At 38.2% G+C, this 19,204-nt stretch overlaps 1 protein-coding gene across 5 annotated transcripts in view; it reads left to right on the top strand.

The window, feature by feature from the left end:
• Positions 1–19,204, top strand: part of TMEM131L (transmembrane 131 like) — a 161,535-nt gene that overhangs the window by 106,513 nt on the left and 35,818 nt on the right. For 4 of the 5 annotated variants that reach the window (XM_035699049.2, XM_025439549.3, XM_025439552.3 and 1 more), the window contains 12 exons: positions 3,932–4,009; positions 4,210–4,363; positions 5,744–5,802; positions 6,111–6,219; positions 8,455–8,548; positions 9,023–9,176; positions 9,722–9,892; positions 11,218–11,287; positions 12,371–12,488; positions 14,126–14,267; positions 15,681–15,790; positions 16,827–16,899. In XM_035699049.2, coding sequence (XP_035554942.2) covers positions 3,932–4,009; positions 4,210–4,363; positions 5,744–5,802; positions 6,111–6,219; positions 8,455–8,548; positions 9,023–9,176; positions 9,722–9,892; positions 11,218–11,287; positions 12,371–12,488; positions 14,126–14,267; positions 15,681–15,790; positions 16,827–16,899 — 1,332 coding nt within the window. Of the gene's footprint in view, positions 1–637; positions 672–3,931; positions 4,010–4,209; positions 4,364–5,743; positions 5,803–6,110; positions 6,220–8,454; positions 8,549–9,022; positions 9,177–9,721; positions 9,893–11,217; positions 11,288–12,370; positions 12,489–14,125; positions 14,268–15,680; positions 15,791–16,826; positions 16,900–19,204 lie in introns of those variants that run through there. The other variant, XM_035699050.2, reaches the window with a different exon arrangement.

The raw sequence follows: 19,204 nt of genomic DNA on the forward strand, positions 1-19,204 counted from the left end.
CCACATTTCTCCCCATCTTCTACAAGGGAATAATACCATATACTTTACGTGGAAACTACCAAGAAATTATTTGATTTTTTATCTGTAAAATTTATGAACTAATTTGTTAAAGTGATTTGGGGGATTTGAAAAGTAGAGAAGTTGGTTTCTATTTTCCTTTTATAATCTGCCCAGGCACACTCCTGGATAAGGGGATGTCCCACGGTCACAACAAATATGCTCAGCTGGGGCCCTTTCAGAGAGAATTTAATCCCAGTATGTGTGCAGTTGCCCCAGAGAGCTCATGTTTTGGTTATGGTTTACTTTCCTAAGTTAAGATTACAGTAGTTTTGGTTTTTTTTGATAAAGACATGAACGTTTAAATTGCTCTTTGAGAAAAATTGGCCCGCTTCAGGGACACTTTGGAGGTGCTGGAACTCCCCCTTGTGGGACTCTGAAGTGTTCTACAACAAATGAAACAATATAATTTATTTTTGTTACACTTCCAGCTAAGAGAGGAATCTTACTTAAAATGGTAAATTATAGAGTCATCGATCCAGAAACTTACCAAGAATGACAACCTACTGGGCTTTATAGTACATCAGGTGACTGTGCAAATTGGATTGTTTAATTGTTTTCAAAAATTATAGTTTTGAAGTTATAACATTTCAACATTTGAAGAAATATTTTAGGTAAGAGAATTACCTTGTGTGGTTAAGGCCTACAGTTAAATTGCTATAACTTTTCAAAAAATATAAATACATATGTTGAAAACGTGTTGATAGGTGGTTTTCTTTAAACTTTTTTTTTTTTAAGTTTAGGTCAGAAGTACATGTCAAATACAAGATTTTGGTATATTTTTTTACTTTATAGCCATTGTTTATTATTTTTAGTTTCTTGTCCATTTCAAGCTTGCCTTTTTATTTATTTTTAAGATTTTATTTATTTATTTATGAGAGACACAGAGAGAGAGGCAGAGACATAGGCGAGGGAGAAGCAGGCTCCCCACAAGGAACCCGATGTGGGGCTTGATCCTGGATCCTGGGATCATGCCCTGAGCCGAAGGCAGATGCTCAACTGCTGAGCCACCCAGGCATCCCTTAAGCTTGCTTTTTTCAAGCAAGCTGTCTATTGCTGTGTGCCCACTTCTTGTCATTCACTAATTGCATATTGAATTAGGTGGTAGGCGTTGTGGTAAAAGCATCAAACAAGGTGGTTACAATCTTCTGGCGAAGACAGACCTTGAGCCAGGAGTGTTATTATACCGAGGAGTGTTAAGGAAGGTCAGGGAAAAGGTGCTGTGGGTGTAAGTAGTGGACAGTTACCCTAGCTGTGGTGTCAGGGAAAGCCTTGGTGAAGGGGATGTTTAATCTGGATGTGAAGGTTTAGCTAGGTAGAGGAAGGATGGATTTCGGGGTGTGAGTTCACAGCAAAAGAGTAAGTTCGGAGGTTGAAGGCAAAACAGAGCAGAAAGTAGGCCAGTGAGGCTGGAGGATAAATAAGGAGGTGGAGACTAGGCAGGTGCCTGAGTTTTGAAGCTACAGTAAAGGAGTTGGTTTTTGAAGAGTTTCTAAGCAACTAGTGGCATTGCCTGATTTGCGTATTTGTAAACTCACTCTTGTTGCAGTGTGGAGACTGGAATGGAGAGGGCATAGGTAGACACAGGGAGACTAGCCTACCTGTCCCCTTCCTCCGTCTCCTACCTTCAACAAGGGCAAGCATCCCTAAACTTTTTCTGTAAAGGCCTTGAGAGTAAATTTTGGCTTTGCAGGCCATGCACTCTCTGTTGCAAGTACTCATCCCGGCAGTTAGAGCATGAAAGCAGTCATAGACAGTACACAAAGGAATGAACATGGCGGGGTCCCAATAAAACTTTATTTACAAACACAAGCAGTTAGCTAGATTTGCCCTTGGGCATAGTTTGCTGACTCCTGATCTCCAGGGTATTAGGAATGAAGAGAAGTGCATGGATTTAAGGGCCACTAAGGTGGGATTAGTATAATTTGGTTATGGGTTTGTTTGAGAAGGGTGAGGAGGTGGAGTGAAGTTGGTATGCAGGCCTCAGCCATAAATAACTTTATCAGTGATGGTGCCAGGGCAACATGCACAGCAAAGGTAGCTATCTTGACAAGTGTGAGCATTCAAGAGGATGCCTGGCCATCGGCTGGACATGGGTGGGTGTAGAGGTCTGAGCTGGAGAAAGTAGTGCAGGCAGTGTCAGTGTGTCACAGAGCTTCCGTAGAGAGAGAGTGAAGAGGGCAAAAGACAGAATCCAGAGTAACTAACATCTTGAGAGGACAGTGGGGAGAGCCACAAAGGAGGAACCAAAGAGGAAGGAGAAAGAACCAAGAGAAGCATATGTGGATAGTGGCAGCGTTAAATTGGCAGAAGAGTTGGGCAAAATGAAAAGTGTCTATTGGACTTGGATATGAGGAGGTCATTTATAACTTGGGTTAAAGCAATTTCAGAGAGTAGTAGGCTTTTTCTTGTTACGACTTTGATGGTGGAACTTGTTTACAGAAAGACAAATTCAGAAATCTAGTTCTTCCTTAAGATTTTACCTTTAGGGTTGCCTGGGTGGCCTAGTGGTTGAGCATCTGCCTTTGACTCAGGTCATGATCCCAAGATCCTGGGATCGAGTCCCACATTGAGCTCCCTGCACGGAGCCTGCTTCTCCCTCTGCTTATGTCTCTGCCTCTCTCTGTGTGTCTCTCATGAATAAATAAATAAAATATTTAAAAAATATATTTTACATTCAGTTTACAAATGGTATTAAGTCTAGCAGATAGTAGCAATAACTTTTTAAGAGAGCCTTTGGTTAATATTTGGTCCCATTTACAAGCTTCGTTAAGCTTAACTATCTTTACTGAATTTTAAAATGCTTTATATTACATTGTAGTTTTGGTACTTTAGTTGTTGAATGCAGTGGTTAAAAATGTTTTTTTTTTTTTTTTAAAACATAATGTACTTAGGTAATTCTTAATAAATCTAACAAATTAAATACCATCATGTTGGTTCTACTTAATACTAAATCTTCCTGGAGTGAATAAATGCTTACCAACAATTAAGTCAGCCAAGGATTTGGGGAATGCCTTCTTACCTTACTGAGATTTCTTGGAGTCCTGACTATGGCTGCCAAGCCAAGTGCCTTTTTATTTTATAATCACTATGCCAGACACATCAAACTGAACGAAAAAGGAACTCTCCCAGCTTTGGTTGTTTGAATTTACATGCCTCACTTCCTGACTTCCCTGTGCCTTCACTATCTATGCGCTGCCCCCCCCCCCCCACAAGCCCCCCACCCTCCTGTCCAAATGGCTGTATTCCTGGATTAGAATTTTCATTTCCTCCTCTTAAAGCTATGTCGGTTCTCATCTCATGTGGCTGTTAAGATCTTTGAACTTGACAAAATTCTGCATTCTTTTCATTTATTTTGGTCTCTTCCATCTGTAGCTCTTTCACATATTAAAAATGATTATGACAACCAGTGGCATTTTAGACTGTCTTACTGTTTTGTCACAGCTTCTAATGTCATTCTACTAATGGAAGGCAGACATAAAAACAAGTTAATTGGCTATTACTGGGTAAAGCTACTTTGAAATGAAAGACTCCTATGTTGAAACAAAGTTCAAAAAGTATAAGAAACGCCAAACTACAGTATCCTGTGTATATTTAGAACATATTTATCTCCTTATTGCCATAATAGGAATTTTCATGTTGCCCAAGGGAGAGTTTATGATTTCCATTAGAATGTAAGCTCAGTGACACATTTTTTTGTCTTATTCATGTTTATTTCCAGCTGCTAGAATAATATGCATTTAGCAGATAGTTCAATATTTATTAAATGAATAAATGAATGTCCTGAATAAATGATAGATTGTTCACTATGAATATGAGATTGAACTTTTTGCCTCTTGTAAGGTTTTTTTCCCCCTTTTTTTCCTTCTTTTAGGCAGAAACCACTAATACTAGCCTCTTGCAAGTACAACTGGAATGCAGTTTACGTAATAAAGTGTGTCAGCAGTTAAAGGTAAAATAAAAAATTCATTGTTTTTATCTTTCCTTTCCTACCTCTTGGCTTGGAAATAAAGAATAAGATGACACATTCTGTTTTCAGAAATATACATGCCCTTACCATAAGTGCTTTTCTTTTTTTAAATTTTGAAGTCACAAAGTTTGGATGATTTTTTTGTTGTTGTTTTTCGTGTTTTTCCATCCGTCTAATCTCAGAGTTGCTATATGGAATCTGATGATGTTTTACGGCTACAAATGAGCATAATTGTAACCATGGAAAACTCCTCAAAAGAATTTGAAGAAAACACACAAGATTTGTTAGATCATCTTTCTATTATTTATGTAGCTACAGATAAATCTGAGACCTCAGGTAAAGTGTAATCTTTTAAAATTTTTATTAAAATATGTTTTGATTAACATACATCATCATTCTCGTGGCATTTACATATTGATTGTATCATTGCAATGTAAGACAAAGAGCCTTTGATTTCATCATTAAGAGATTGAAACAGTAACTAGTTCTCAATCCGCAACTGCTAGTAAGGCTGTATTATTTTGGAGTAAATTAAGAGTGACTGCAAACCATTCTGAGTTCCCTTAGGATTAATTTTTCTTGGGATCCTGGAGAGAAACAAGTTAAATGGGCACAACAATCTAATATAAATATTCACAAAGTATTTTAAGTCTCATATCTCTTGTTCTATTGTTACTGGTTTGCAGAAGCTCAGTTAAATCATGCTGCTTTGTGTTTTTAATAGTTGATTGGGTGCCGGTTGTTCCTGGATGCCTGACAAGTTAGGATAGTGTGAACTCTAATGTCCATTTCTATGAATTTTGTCTTTGAAAATGTGTGTCCTATGTACCAGAAATTACCTAGTTCATCAATTTAAGTTTCTAAGAACTTTTGTAGGCAACACGTATTATATGGTCCATGACACTTATAACGTGGGGTTTGCTATTATCCATTGGTTAGCAAGACTGTTCTGGTATATATGTATATTTATATGTATGCGTATATATGTACACATATGTACATGCGAATGCACATATACACACTCATGTATATACATATACATATACACACACACACACACACATCCTGTACATATTTGGAGAAAGATTTGGTAGCAAAACATAATTTCATTTGGCAGTCTTAACTTTTGGTCAGACATCATTTACTTTCCATTCCTTAGAATTGATTGTAGTAGTAATGGTTCAGCAGGAGAGCTGTCCTGTCCTTGGGTTCATAGTTTTGGTGATTCACAGAATGGCCAGGTAGACAACAATGTAGAGAAGACCTCTGTCCCACAGGGAGCTCTTTTGGTGAAGGTTAAAAGGAAGGCTATGTTTTAAGATCCCAGGGTTTTGTTTTTCCACAAATATAATCTAAATAAGGAAATGAGGGGTTGTCTAATCAACAGGAGGACACAGCTTTATTTAAAGCTGTCCAATTAGTTAGTTTCATCCAGAAGAGTTCATAGTATGACCCTAGACTCAGAATTTCTCCACTGGTGGTTCATCATCCTTGAGGGATCCTATATTGGAAGGTCAATCTTTTTGTATGGATCTTTTTTCTTGTGTCTTATAAGAATATCCAACAGAAAATAGCTCCCAGCTTCAATTGTAGTGTTGAAAATCAAGTCACATTTTGTATAGAAATATGTGATGTGGTATTTTAACTACTATATTAAGGTGTGAGAATGAGATGGTTCTTTGTTTTTAATCTCATTGCTCTGATTCTTTTGGACAGATGATTCGGCAGTAAATATGTATATATTACATTCAGGAAACAGCCTTATTTGGATACAGGTAATTGTAAATGCTTACATTAAATTTTAAACTGACAAGTATGTGTTTAATTACAGAACATGAGGATTTTTCAGGAACAGATACAAAACCACTGTCTCAATTCTCTTTTGCTTTAATTTACACTCCTTTTCCCTTGCTTGAACCCATATTAGGATGAAGGTTGCCAGCACCCCCTTCATACTGTTACAGGCATATGCTGGGCAGTTGCTTGTATGCCAGTCTGAGCTATTTAGTTCTTTTAACAGAGTCAAATTGGATAAATACCCCTCTGAAAATACTAATGTGGATTTTTTTTTTTTTTTTGGTAGGACGTACATCATTTCTCACAGAAAGATGCTCTGTCTCTGCAGTTTGAACCAGTACTCCTTCCTGCTTCTACAACAAACTTTACAAAAATCGCCTCTTTCACTTGCAAAGGTACAGATTTTAAAAATATTGGAGACTGTCTATTTTCGTTATCTAGTTATGATAGCAATTCCTTCTGTGAAATGCCTTAGAACTGCAGAGTCAGCAAAGTTTTCAGAAAGTGAATGGGTTTGATTGTAGTACTGCAGCCTTAGTAGTTAACTACTAAGAGACAGAATGACAAAAAAAGAGATTGTTGATGCCACTTCTACCACACATAGGATTTTGCATTTAAAGCTTAACTGAGTTGGTGATTTGAAGGAGCAAGATGCAAATGTATTTGGTGGAGGTGCTGCTTTCACCTGTAGAGAGCTCTGCTGCCCAGGTGGTGTTTCTTGGTGCACAATGCTATGCAGATCTAGTGAGTATAAACCCAGTCCTCATTTTAGGTTCTTATTTACGGTAGAGTTCTGTAAAGAAATGCAAATGATTCTAAACATATGAACACATGACCTGCCTTACTTGTATTTCAAAAAATGTTAAAGCAACAAGTGAGATATAATTTTTTACTTAGATCAATAAGGATAAAAACATTGTTAGTATTCTGTGTTGGTAATGATTAGGGAAAAAACCCAGATATTTTTGACAAGAGTATAAACCAATGCAGGCTTTTTTTGGAGGGAAAATTGACAATCGCTGAAAATTTAAAATGCACATATATGCTCTTTGATCCTTAATTCTATGTCAAGGACTATCTATGGATATACTCATATATGCATGCAAAAAAGAAATGTGCACTGTTGGTGATAACAGAACAATGTAAACCTTCATTGATAGGAGGAGCCTGGTTAAATTGTAGCGCATTTACAGGTGGGTGTTCCCTGCAGCTTTTTGGAGGCATATGTACAGCAGTGCATGTGTGTATACTTGGTATTTTTATTTTATTTTATTTTTATTATTCATGAGAGACACAGAGAGAGAGGCAGACACACAGGCAGAGGGAGAAGCAGGCTCTACTCAGGGAGCCTGATGTGGAACTTGATCCCAGGACTCTAGGATCATGTCCTAAGCTGAAAGGTAGACGCTGAGCCACCCAGGCATCCCCACTTGGTATTTTTTAAAGCGTATTTATATGCTTGTGTATGTATAGAGCACTGGATAGATGTTTAAGAATCTACTAGCAGTTGTTTAAGATAATTGGGAATTTGGGTGAACAGTAGACTCTATTTTCACATTTTTGATAGCATTTGAATATTTTTTGGAGCCATATATGTAGCTTAAGGGGAAAAAAAAGACTAGAAGACTCTGGGTAGCTTAGTCAGGTAACCATCTGCTTTAGGCTCAGGTCATGATCCTCAGGTCCTGGGACTGAACTGGAGTAGGGGGTAGGGGGAGGGTCCCTGCTCAGTGGGGAGTCTGCTTGTACCACTTCCCCCTCCAGCCCCCCCCTCCCCGCCTGCTCTCTCTTGCCATCTCTCTCTCTCTCAAGTAAATAAATAAAATCTAAAAATTAAAAAAAGGCTTGAGTGTTAGTATCAGAGTTAGGAATTTAATACCAGTGCCTTAATGTTACGACCAAGCTCAAGGAAAGCTTAAAAGTGTTGTTTTGATAATTCACAGTGTTTTGGAATACATTGTGCTTTCACTGTGAAGCTCCTTCTTGCTATTTTGGATGTCTTCCTTTCTTGTTCATGCCTCCACATGCTCCTCTTCACCCCACCCAGTTGAGCGTCATTTTTCACTTTTGTCATTCCTGGCAGTACTAAAGACTTTCCTCTTATATATGGTGAATGCAGATCTTTGTAAAGAGAAGCCATAAAATGTTCATTCTCTCCCCCCCCCCCCCCCCCCCCCCCCCCCCGCCAAAAGAAGAAATGAGAGGGTGGTTTTAAAAAGGGGTAGATGGGGATGAGAGACTCCTGACTCTGGGAAACAAAGGGCTGCAGAAGGGGAGGTGAGTGGGGGAATGGGGTAACTGGGTGACAGGAACTAAGGAGGGCACATGATGGGATGAGCGCTGGGTGTTATACTATATGTTGGCACATTGAATTTAAATAAAAAAATTTAAAAGAGGGGTGGTTGGGGGCTGGTAGACATGGTGTTCTGGGTGATTAGCAACAAGGCAGCAGAGAAAAAAATGGGAGTGTTTGAGAAAGGATTTTACCATTGATATCTGATGCACTGTTTTAACGGAGACTGAAAAGCAAAGTAATAAGACAGAAATAAAATATATATCTTGTTTTTGTTCAGGGTAATGAAAGAAAAGATACTTATGCTTCACATTTATTTCTTTGTATCTCAAAACAGCTACATCATGTGACAGTGGAATTAAAGAGGACATGAGGAAGATAAAAAGCACTTCAACACTAAAAGCATGTCTCTCCTCTCCTGTGGTTCAAGGGTAGGATGATTCCACTTTCCCTTTAATCATGTTTGTTTGTTTGTTTGTTTTCATCTAGCAATAACTTAAAAATATAGCTGAGAAGATGTATATGACTCTCCCTCTCTGGGCTTGCCTTCCACACTTAACACTGCTTACCAAGCAGTGGGAGGGCTGAGTGCAGAATGGGAGCAGGGAAACAATGATTCAGTTTGTGGAACAGCTTCAGGGCCTGGGAGCCAGGTGTGGATCCTGACTTGGCCCTGGTGGCCTCTTTGAGCATCCTGGTCTTGGCCTGGTCACTCATCCTCTGGCCTTTCCGATGCTCCACTTGTGGGCGTGGAGGTTGAGGAAGGCAGTCTGAAGCTCGTTCCTAACACTAACATTCATTCTCTAACGTTTTCTGATGCTCCTCTTTTTGCATTCAGAGGCACCTTGAGTGCTGAACGTTGTCTCACACTCAGGCCTGATAGCATGCACGTCCTGTGTTCACAGGTATTTTAGAATGGACTCCTCTGCAACCCAGTTTCACATAGAGACTAACGAGAACACTTCAGGAGTTTGGTCAATGTGGTACCTCAACCATTTTGACCGTAGTGTTGTACTAAATGATGTGTTTGTTTCCAAGGAGACCAAGCACATTTTAAAGGTATCTATAGTATTTTTATCCAAGTTTTAGCCTATTTTACGATTTGTTTAAGGTCAGATGCTATGAAATCAATATTTATATTATTTAATTTTTATTTCTGATTTTTTAAAGCAAGTGTTTTTCTTTGAATATTTTCAGTTTCTAGGATCTCTTTGTTTTTTAAACTATTGTTTAGGGACCTCAAAGGGACCAAGATAAATTCTTAAATGATATTTGCTCTTAACATTATTCAAAGAGATTACAATGTATAATTTATACTAAAAAGATTGTATTTATTAAAAGTAAGCCTGAATAATGACACATAGACTTTTTCAAAATACCACCCATGAAAATTTTGAGATTATTTTTGTGAAATTTAAAAAGTAGCATATGAAACATTTAAAAACTGTCATTTATATTAAAAAAATTCAATCTTTGACCTGGAAATAATTGAGTAAAATTATGTTTTTAAAAGTACAGAAGAACCTTAGTATCATACTTTATAATAGTTTTAATCATAATTAGTGTTAGAAAAAGTAATTTCTCTTACTTTTTTTTCTTTTTAGATTCTGAATTTCACTGGCCCTTTATTTCTACCTCCAGGCTGTTGGAATATATTTTCTTTGAAACTTGCTGTTAAAGACATTGCCATAAATCTATTCACCAATGTATTTTTGACTACAAACATAGGTGCCATTTTTGCAATACCTCTACAGATTTACTCGGCCCCAACCAAGGTATTGTTTACAGCACTATGTGTTATAATTTTCATATAATTACTGTTTATTTTAATTCACTTCTGGTGCTTGGGTTTTATTGACAGAGTTTAAAGGCCCTGTTCTTTAAGACTATCTGAGAAATTTGCAGGATATTGCCAGGCTAATTGTAGATGATTGGTTGTTTAGATATAGAACTCTTGATTTGGAAAGAGTTTCTATTTTTCATAAAGTAATTTGAGGTTAGTAAATAAAATATTACAAATAGATTAATTTCATTTTCATTTATTTCCAAAATTTGAAGAGCAAGGAATATATGCTTGTAATAGAAAACACAGTTGGGCTTCTAGTGCATACTAGCAATGAATTCAAATAAATGAGATGATTAAATGCTTTAGTTAGGCCTCTGGTAAGTGACTCTTGGTTGCTTGTAATCCTTGCATTTCTTTAGTGGGCCAAATCAAAAGCCTTAACGGGTTCTCAGTTAAAATGCTTTCTAACATCTGGGTTAGCCGCATTTAATTTAGGTCTTATTAAACATGCCTCATTTTTTTCTTAATGTTTATTTATTTTTGTTTGGTTACTGTTATTGCTTCTTTTTTGATCCAAGCTATTCTGTATAACGCTGGGTTCTAATTTTTCACTATGAGACGTTCATGCAACCATCTTTATGATTTTTCTCACTTATTAGCATTGGTGTTTCATAGATAGAAATGCCTCATGCCTAGCTATAAGCTTAAAGGTAGGACCTCTAAAATTAAACTGCACAAGATGTAAGGTTAATTCCATTCATCTGTATTTCAAGCAGGGGAGATTTCTTAGAAATTTCCTTTTTCCGATCAAGAGATGCATATTAAGAAGAGCTACTTGTGGGAGGGAGTAGGCAGGTTTCACATATATATGGAAGTAGCAGGTCTGTGCTTCCCCAACCTGTAGGAAGTGGAACCTCAATTTAAGTGTCCCAGGCGGCTTAGGAGTTACTATAGATCAGTGTACTGTTTTTCAGAGGATTAGAGTACAGTAAAAAAAAAAAAAAAAAACCTATCAGGAATGTCCTGAGATTAACTTCTAATTCAGAAGGCAGCTCTGTGTCTTTGGGGCCCAAGGATCATCACTATGGGCATTGATGATTGTGCAGGATCCACCGGCCTGGTCCTTCTGTGAGAGACAGTTCTGAGCTCTCATTCAAGAAGGGAAGCCAAGAATTCACGTGCTTGTTGTTTGGCTTCTGGTTAAAGAGAAATTCACCCAGGTGGAGGCCATTGTCTCCTTCACATTTGAGTGCATTAGGATTTTTATGTTTAGTGTTGTGTTTTAAGTTATTCATATATTACTTTTCAATCTAGGAAGGGAGTCTGGGTTTTGAAGTGATAGCACATTGTGGCATGCATTATTTCATGGGAAAATCAAAAACAGGTAAGTATTTTGCCCTTAGATTTTCTGTAGAACTCTAGTTTGGGATTGGGTGGGAAGTAGTGAGGAAAAATAGCATTTACAGGTGGAATAATTAATACTGTAAACACAGCTTTGTCATATTTCATTCTAAAAGAGCATGATCATTCACAGAATGACTTGAAATTGTTAAGAATCCCCCCGAAAACACCCAACGTGCTTGTGTAATGGCCCTTAAGTAGCTGGAACTTTTCGTAAGGGATTATTTTTCAAACACTTTATTTGATGGTCACAGCAACCTCATGTCCAGGAAAAATTGGAAAACTGTGGTTCTTTTATAAAAGGGCTGACAACAAGTTAGTAAAAATAACCTAGACTTGCATTTGAAGACCTTAGTTATAGGAGCATAAACATCTTACAGGGGGCGCTAGTTGTTGAGTGTGAATGAATGCCATGGTTTTCATACAGAAGCTCTTTCTGGTCCCTTTCCTGCCTTTTGATTTATGAAAATAATAAGGATACTGTTAACACTACAGAGATTTCTCTGGGGGAGATTGCCATTTTTTTCATCCCGGCACACTCTTTAGCACAGATAAGACAGAATGGATAAGTGGAGAGGCCAAGGTGAACAGGAGGCCAGTTTGTAAATATAAACAGGCACCTTCTCCAGGCCCAGCCCCAGGTCTGTGCTCTTCTTTGGAAGGACCGCTGTTTTGTCCATCAGCACTGATCATAGTAACTGAAAGACTTAGTTAATGACCAGTTCTGTTTACAGGGAAGCAGTTTAGTCTGTTAGGTTGAAAGCTGTTAAAAATGTTTCAGGAATAATCTTAACTTGTTTCAAGCTATATTCATGAGCCATGTGTCTTTTATGTTATTACCTTTACATAATTCGATTTAGTTTTGTTTTATACATGTTTGTTTGATTTAATATATCATTTGCCATTGGGTTAGAGGGACTCTTAGTAAAGCAGTCAGAGGAAAGTGGGGGGTGTTTATTCACTCGGTGGTCCTCTCAGTTTGAGAAGTTTGACAGTCTGTGGCATTCTTTCCTAACTGAATTGCGTTTTCTGTACACTTAAATATTAAATATGATCTAACTTTTAGAAAATCCTAATTGGGAAGGGAGTCTTTCTCTGGATCGGTCAACCTGGGACGTGGATTCAGAACTTGCCAATAAATTGTATGAAAGATGGAAGAAATTTAAAACTGGTGACGGCTGCAAGTATGTCTTCTGTGTTCACCTTCCCTTGTTTCTTTTCTTCAGCACTGGTTGAGGGGGAGGGATCACTTACATAGTACTTCACTGAAATTGCAGGACTGAATTTTTAATAACTGGTATTTCTTTTCAGCCTTTTATTTTGACAAATTTCCAACCTCAGAAAAGTTGAAAGTGTAGTGCAGTGAATACCCAAATATTCCTCATACTGGATTCAGTAATTGTTCACATTTTACCACTCCTGCTTTCTTTCTCTCTCGACCTCTCTATCTTTGTAGACACACACATTTTGTTTTTGCTGAGTCATTTGAAAGTAAGCTGTAGATATCGTACTTCAACCCTCAATACTTTATTAGAAGATAGTTTATTTCCTCAGGAGAATATCCTCCTACATAGAACTATAATACCATTACCTACCCAACAAATTTAACATTGGTACAGTTATATTATCTAGGATACTATCTGTTTTCAGATTTCTCTCTTTGATCCACGAATATCCATTATGGCTGTCTTTTTATTTTTCCTTTTTTAAAATCCAGGATCCATTCAAGGATCATGCATTGCATTGCTTGTCATGTTTTCTTAGTTTTCTGTAGACTGTTTATCTCCGTGCTCCACCCCCCTTCCTTCATCCTTCATCATGTTGATACTTCAGAGAGTCTTAGCCAGTTATCTTATAGAACCTTTGGGGATCCCTGGGTGGCGCAGCGGTTTGGCGCCTGCCTTTGGCCCAGGGTGCGATCCTGGAGACCCGGGATCGAATCCCACGTCGGGCTCCCGGTGCATGGAGCCTGCTTCTCCCTCTGCCTATGTCTCTGCCTCTCTCTCTTTCTCTCTCTCTCTGTGTGACTATCATTAAAAAAAAAAAAAAAAAAAAAGAACCTTTAGCACTGTGAGTTTTTTGAATTGTTTCTTCAAGTTTACATTCACATTAAACATTTTTGGGAAGAGTGCTGACTACTTGGTTGATCTTGGGTCCTTACCATTGCATTACCTGGGAAGGGACTTATATATCAATGTGTCCCATTGTTGGTATTGTGAAGTTGAATCATTTGACTCACCCCATTGTATGTGTGACAGATCTCCATTATAGATAAATTTTTCCTTTAATAAGTAATTAAAAATTAAGTAATATGTGCTACAATAATTTGAGATCATATAAATTTCCTGTTCTCTAAGAGCATGTCACCCCCATAATTCTTGCCTGAATCAGTTAGTTGTTAAATTGATGGTTGCAAAATGGTGATGTTTCTAATTATTTTGTTCATTCTACATCCTTTTTGAGCATCCCTGCAGATTCTTTGTTCATTACCATTTACTGTCATTATTATTTTTGATGCTAAATTGTCCCAGATTTGGCTATTGAGAGCCTCTTCCAGCTAGCTTGTGGGTCCCTTAAACCCACAAGGGGGTTTGTGGTTTGTGATTCTTATCATTCATTCTTTGAGCACTTCTTGCTTTCTAGTAAAACAGAATGTTTTAGGATCATCTTGTACTTTCTCTTCCCCAAACCCAGAATAAGCCATATTTTCCCCCCAAGGGTCCTTGTTCCTTTTAGTGGGAGTGATATTTAATGATTTCCTTTTTTTTTTTAATGTCAAAATTATTTTTCCAAGTAATTTCTTTCTTTATGAATTACACAGGAGGACTGTTTTAGGAATGACTCGGTTTGGTCGCTTGAAGAAATCCAAGGAGTCAGAATCCTTTGTTTTCTTTCTGCCTCGTTTGATTGCAGAACCTGGCCTTGTGTTAAACTTCAGCGCAACTGCCCTAAGGAACAGTGTGGTGAGGATTGTGTGTCTCCTTGTCAGTGACATCCCAGCTCTAGGGTTTTTGAGTTACCAGTGTCTTCCCACCTTGAGAATACTGTTTCAGAACCAAAGAGAATTTAAATTCGTTTTAAGTGATACACATATGCCGTTAGGTGCACTTAGTAGGGAGGTGTCAGAAGAACAAAATGAGTAAAACTTCAACCAGATAAAATGCATGAAACAAATATATTTTCTGAAGTTTTTTTCCAATTAAAAATCTATGTGCCAAGAAAGTGTTCAACTATGAACAACAGAGAAAGTTTTTTTTTTTTTTGTAGGATTTCATTATTATTTTTTTAATTTGTTAAAGTAGTCTACACCCAATGTGGGCCTTGAATTTATAATCCTGAGATTGAGAGTCACATGCTCTTCCAGCTGGGCCAGCGGGACGTCCCACAACAGAGAAAACCTTGACTAGCACAGGCTCACATAGGAATTAGCTTGTTGCAGAATGAGAAGCTCAAAGCAGAGGAGTCCAAAGCTGATGCAGCAGCAGTGTGATGCCATTGAGAGCCTAGGCTCTGTCTGCCTGTTACCCTCTGTCCTTGGTGTGCTGACTCCCTCCCTGTGTGTGCTTCCTTCGATGAGCTAGGGAGGCCCAGAGAAAGGCACAGAAGTGATACCAGCAGGCTTCCATGTGTGTCTCAAGTCTCACTGCCAAAGAGCTGCATCACATGTGGTCTGGGGGATAATTTACACTTCATGAGGCACTCACTGGATTTCTTCGGGGTGGCATCTGAAGACTTTCCAAAAAATTTTCATTTTGAAATGATACCATCTTAAAAGTTTCAAGAGTTGTACCGAGAACTCCCAATCACCCTTCACAGAGATTCCCAGTTTTCCATGTTGGCCACATATGCTTTATCATTTCTTCTCTCTCTCTTTGCACACCCCCACCACACGCATGTTTATGAGCCATTTGAGAGTGTCAGGTGCCATGCCCCTTCTACCTCTACTTCAGTGTGAATTTCCTAAGAACAGGAGCATTTTCTCCCGTACAAGGATGTAATTAATCCTCAAAATCAGAACATGTGACATTAATCATAATAATGTTATCTAGTCTGCAGTCCATATTCAAATTTTTCCAGTTCTCCCACGCACATATCTTATGATAGTTTTTTTCCTCCCCAGTTCAGGATCCAGTTCAGGAGCTTGAATTGCAAGATCAAGTCTTTTTTGTCACCTCTAGTCTTCCTGAACCTTTCCTGGCCTTCATAGCGGAGACAGTGTTGAAGCAGGCAGGCTATTTATTCTCTAGAATGTTCCTCGATTTGATGTGCATTATGGTTCCTCGTGATTAGACTCAGGTTATGAATCTTTTGCAGGATTATTTCAGGGGTGACCTGTGCCTTCCTTGGGGTTTTGATTTTCCTTTCCCTGTATCTAGGTGAAGTACTTTGTGGTGAAGAACCCTTCCTCTTGGCCAGTCTCCTTGCAGCTCTTGCCTCTCTCCTTGTATCCTAAACCAGAAGCGGCAGTGCGCCTGCTCCACAAATGGTAAAGCGCCCAGTTGAGGACTTTCTGATGGGGTTTGGGAAATACTCTTATGACTCAGAATTATTCAGAGTCCTTCACATTTTTCACCTGGCCTGTACGTAGGTGTACGCAGTATTAACCCCAGTACCTGGACACCCAGCTCCTTGGGGCATATACATATACCTTGATGGAAATTGCCACTTCCCTTTGTTAGGTGGCCTCTTGAGTGTTACTGTGTCTAGTCTAGTTCCCAGCAGAATATTGTTTTTTTTGGCCAGGAAATCTGTACAATTGTGATTTTCCCACATGTACTCCTAAAGGTTAGAATCTAAATTGCAATGATCTCTGGGCAGCACAAGAAAATGAGTTTAGTGTTTTAGTACATTTCAGTCAAGTATTAAAAAGGATGATAATTCTCTTAGTTCATGTCTAAAAGATGTTAGACATTCACGTTTTATCTTATTTTTACAGAGCAATCACCGATTCTCTTAGAATGTTTCCTTCTTTGGCTTAGTAGAATCTACCCTGATTCCAGGGTGTCTCAGCTTCGGCATTATTGACATTTTGGACAAGATGATTTTCTCTTTGGGGGAGGAGGAGCTGTTCTGTGTTTCGGAGGATGTTTATAGCAGTATCCCTGGCTTCTACCCAATAGATGCCAGTAGATCCTCCCCAGCTGTGGTAACCAGAAATGTCTCCAGATACTATCAGATATCCACTGGAAGATAAAATTGTCCTTGGTTGAGAGTCACTTCCTGTCAGGTTCCATATGGACCATTTTGGGGGGAAAATGCTTCCTATTTAGAACTTTTGTTACCATATGCTTCTTTACATATGGTAAAGTGCTGGGCTGCCAAAGTCATTCATTCAACAGTATTGAGCACTGACAATATGCCAGGTACAGTGCAAGGGGCTGGGACACAGTAGTGACAGGATGTGACATGAATTGTGTATGCAAAAATATGTGCTCACATAATAGGTATATGTGCACACACGTATTAGTCTTTCTTTATTGGCAATCTGAATGTTAGTTCAAACATTTTTTTTCTCTTTATAGGTTTGGCACCGATATGCAGATGATTAATTTCACAACTGGTGAATTCCAGCTCACCAAAGCTTGCCCTTACCGGGTAGGATGTCATCTTTAAATAGAAAAAGAATGCTAACAAACTATACACATAGCATATGGGCTTTGCTGATTTATGTTTCAAGTTTCTTTACATAATATATGCAGCTTTCTTATTTTTATATTCTAGGCATTAAGTATACATAGCAGATTTTTCCAATTAACGAATACAGCAGGAGCTGCATGGTTCATGTTAGCCTGTAAATCATTTTAATTTGATAGTTTAGATTCATGTGAGTGAAGAAATAACAACTAAATCAGGGCTGTGTAGAAAACCATAAAACTTGAGACCCCAGAATTTATAATTCTCTTTTAGATTCCCCATCGAGTTTTTTTTAGGGCAACATAAGGTAAAAATGCACTTAAAAAAAGAATCTTCTCCTACCAAACTGGCTTCATGTTTTAAGCAAGTCACCCAGTTTCTTTGATGGTCGCCTCATCTGTAAAAAAGGATTTCTCTGAAATTCTTAAGCCTCTGGGCACTCATGAGGTCTTGCACAAATACTTAGGAGGAGGAGTAAACATGTCATGTGGTGAGGATGTTGTCTGGGGACTTGGCAGCCTTGTTTCTTAGTTTCCACTCAGTAGTTCTGTGGCTCTTTGTACTGAGCTGAGTGTTTTCCTCTCAAGTATCCTATGTGTGAGATCAAGTAGACTTGAAGCATCTGTTACAAATGTAAAAGCACACACGTAAGACTCATAGGCATACAACTATATTTCTCACACACACATATTTAAGTGCCTTGGGTATTTTCTTCTTTCTCCACATTTATCTCTCCAAAGATACCCTGTTGGCTCTAGATTAACTTGACTAGCATAAAGAGAGAAACCAGGTAACCTCCAACTAAGAGTTAAAACTCATCAAAGCAAGTTAGAGATTTAAAATAGGAAACACATTACAGCAAACATTCCTTGCTCTCTGTAAGTGGTCTAAGCGGCAGCATGGTCTTGTTTTTGTTAGTGAGCCTGTCCTCATTCCCTCTCATTCCCCTTTCCACTGAGCAGGCTCCCAGGGCTGTTGGGGGGTAAATGAGTCCAGAATACTAAGAGATCTTTTGCCCCAATGGTATTGAATCATATATAATTTAAAATTCCAAAAATAATGCCAAATTCCTTTTACATATAAGTGTTCTGTTCAAATTTGAGCAAATGATGTGACTCATTTGGGAAAAGACTTTGCTCTGTGATGGAAGGTTTTCCCCAAGGATATTACACCTTTTGCCATAAAGGACACTGTTACCTTCAAGAAGTTGTTACACTGACAAAAATAGTATCAGTGCCTTTGAGATACTTAAAAGTTTAATTCGAAATTCTTACTAAAACTGTGTCATGTAAAGAATGGCATGCATTTTTATGATACTGATTTGCTTTTAGAAACATAATTCCTGGGGATCCCTGGGTGGCTCAGCGGTTTAGCGCCTGCCTTTGGCCCAGGGCACGATCCCGGAGTCCCGGGATCGAGTCCCACGTCAGGCTCCTGGCATGGAGTCTGCTTCTCCCTCCACCTGTGTCTCTGCCTCTCTCTCTCTCTCTGTCTATCATAAATAAATAAATATTAAAAAAAAAAAAGAAACAGAATTCCTTTAGTTAAGAGCAGGGAAAATTGGACAGTCAGGGTTCTGAATCCAGGCTCTTCACATGTGTGCTGTGTGACCCTGGACAGCTTACTTAATCTCTCTATAGCTAGCCTCCTCTCTCCCACTTATAATAATGTGAGAAGATTCAGTAAGGTTTATGGAATGCTTAGCATCTTATGGACCTTACTATATTCTAGTGCTAGTATATAAGAACTATTTAATAAAGGGTGTTTTTATTACTAAGAGTTTTAATACTAAAAATCAGCTTTTTATTCAATATTTATATTAGATATATGTAAAGCCAGGTTCTCCCCTCAAGAAGTTTAGAATTCTAATGAAAATGAATCAAATATCATCACTATTTTTTCTTTCAGATAGCATGGGGACATGCCAGCCACAGTTGGATGATAAAACAAATTTAAAAATGAAGGGCTCAGAAAAGAGAATTATTACCATGTAGATTGTATGATCATAGTGCTAAAAAATTAATAAGTTGTTTTTAGTGAGAAGGAGCTGGAAAAAGCAGTGGAAAGAGGAAAAATAATGAAGAGCGCAATTTTGAATACTAAATTTAGAACACAAGGTTTAGTCAGAGAGAGTTAGAAATCTGGGGGAAGGTAAAGGAGGATGTGAATAGAGATCTTTCTCCTGAATGCAGAGACCAAATGTAATAACGATGGTTTCTGTATAAACCATAGCTCAATATTAAAGAGAAATTTAGGGTTGTCCAGC

Source organism: Canis lupus, chromosome 15 (assembly GCF_003254725.2).
Source record: "Canis lupus dingo isolate Sandy chromosome 15, ASM325472v2, whole genome shotgun sequence".
Taxonomy (NCBI): domain Eukaryota; kingdom Metazoa; phylum Chordata; class Mammalia; order Carnivora; family Canidae; genus Canis; species Canis lupus.